At 66.2% G+C, this 1,558-nt stretch overlaps 1 protein-coding gene across 1 annotated transcript in view; it reads left to right on the top strand.

Annotated features, from left to right (window-relative positions):
* LOC146221768 (uncharacterized) overlaps window positions 1-1,266 on the top strand; it is a 44,653-nt gene extending 43,387 nt beyond the window's left edge. The window contains exon 5 of the mRNA XM_084692072.1: window positions 20-1,266. Within this exon, the coding sequence (XP_084548198.1) occupies window positions 20-1,266 (1,247 nt within the window). The remainder of the gene's footprint in view (window positions 1-19) is intronic.
* The last annotated feature ends 292 nt before the right edge of the window (window positions 1,267-1,558 follow it).

Raw genomic sequence — 1,558 nt, 5'->3', positions numbered from 1 at the left:
CTCTCTATCTCTCCTCTAGGTGGGGGGCGTCCTCTCCCTCCAGACTGTGGAGGTTACCCTATGGGGGGTCCCCCCCAGCCCAACCCAGCCATGCTCTCCCACGCACCCCCCCTCCCCCACAACCGCCTGGCCCTCCCCCCTGGCAACCCCTCCCACATGGGGGTGGGTGCAGTGGGTCGCCCCATGGGGGTATACATGGGCGGGCCCCCGGGCCCCAAACAGCCCCTCTACCACCCCTCTCAGGAGTACGGGGGCATGCCACTACGCCAGGTGCAAGGCATGATGGGAATGGCTGGTCCTCCAAGACAGGGCCTGGTCCAGCAGGGCGTGGCCAGGCCGGGGATGCCTATGCCTGGGCCGATGATGGTGCCCTCGGGGGGGTCCGTCTCTGGCCCTGGAGCTCCCATGCCCCCCCACCAGCACCTCAGACAGGCCTTGCACCCTCACGGACCTCACGGAGGTGGGGGCGGAGGTGGCGCCCCCCTCCCTCGGATGATGTTCCCCCAGCAGCAAGGCCATCCTCACCAGCTGCACTTGCACCAGCAGGGCGCGGTGTGGCCGTCCCACCAGCAGGGGGCGCTGGGGGCGCTGCAGCGCTCGCCCTGCGACGGACACATGGACCCCTCGGCCAATCACCAGCACGCGTTTCCCGGCGGGGGTGTGGCTACCAACGGAGTCTGTGCCGGAGGCGTCGTTCCTGGAAACCCGCAGTTTTCCCAGCAGGCTTTGCGGTCGGGGATGCCCGGCGGCGGGGTGAACTTCCATCACCAGCCCCCGTCCTTGCCCTCCAGCCAGGGGATGGGGGTGGCGTCGCTCCCCAACAGAGTGATGCAGAAGCTGGGTGGAGGAGCCCCAGGCCAAGGGCTGGCCTCCATGGCCCACCAGGGTCTGCAGCAGGGGTACAGACCCAGGGGACCCCTTTCCGCCCTGGCCGGGATGAAGCCCGTACCCCCTGGGATGGTTCATCATCCAGCACATGGCATGGCTCCACCCAGCTACCCCAACGCCGGCCCTGCCAAACACCCACACCCTCACCCCCATCCTCACCCTCACTCCCACGGCCCTGGGTACGGACCAGGGAACCCCGGGCAAAAGCTTCCCCAGTATGAGTACACCCAGGCTGGGCAGAACAACGGGGCGCTGGGGGGTCGGCCTGGAGGGGGAGGTGGGGGGGAAGTGGACTTCATAGACACTCTGGTGGGCTCCAACGAGGACTGGCTGAACAATCTGACCATGATCGACGAGTACTTGGAACAGAACTCCTAAATCAGGAGGTCAGGGTTCAGGGTGGGGTCACTGCGTGTACCTCACCTGAGGTGAAAGGTCAGACAGGGGTTGGAAAGGGTCACTGGGGGGGTTGAAAGAGGACTACATCTAAGAGGTTGTCCCCCTGGCCCCTCCCACACTCGTCCTCGTCACTGCGACCGATACCGGCGGCCATTTTGGGATGGCCCAGGTGTTGGACACGGAACTTCATGGCCGTGGTTGCCACGGGAACGGGAGGCCACGCCCCAAAGAGCCGGAGAGAGTCCCGATACGTAGAGTCATGTGACGCTGT

Source organism: Hypomesus nipponensis, chromosome 25 (genome assembly GCF_054491055.1).
Source record: "Hypomesus nipponensis isolate SF chromosome 25, ASM5449105v1, whole genome shotgun sequence".
NCBI classification, from domain to species: Eukaryota; Metazoa; Chordata; class Actinopteri; order Osmeriformes; family Osmeridae; genus Hypomesus; species Hypomesus nipponensis.
The sequence above is the reverse complement of the archived record's forward strand: the minus strand, read 5'-3'. Positions and strand labels throughout refer to the sequence as shown.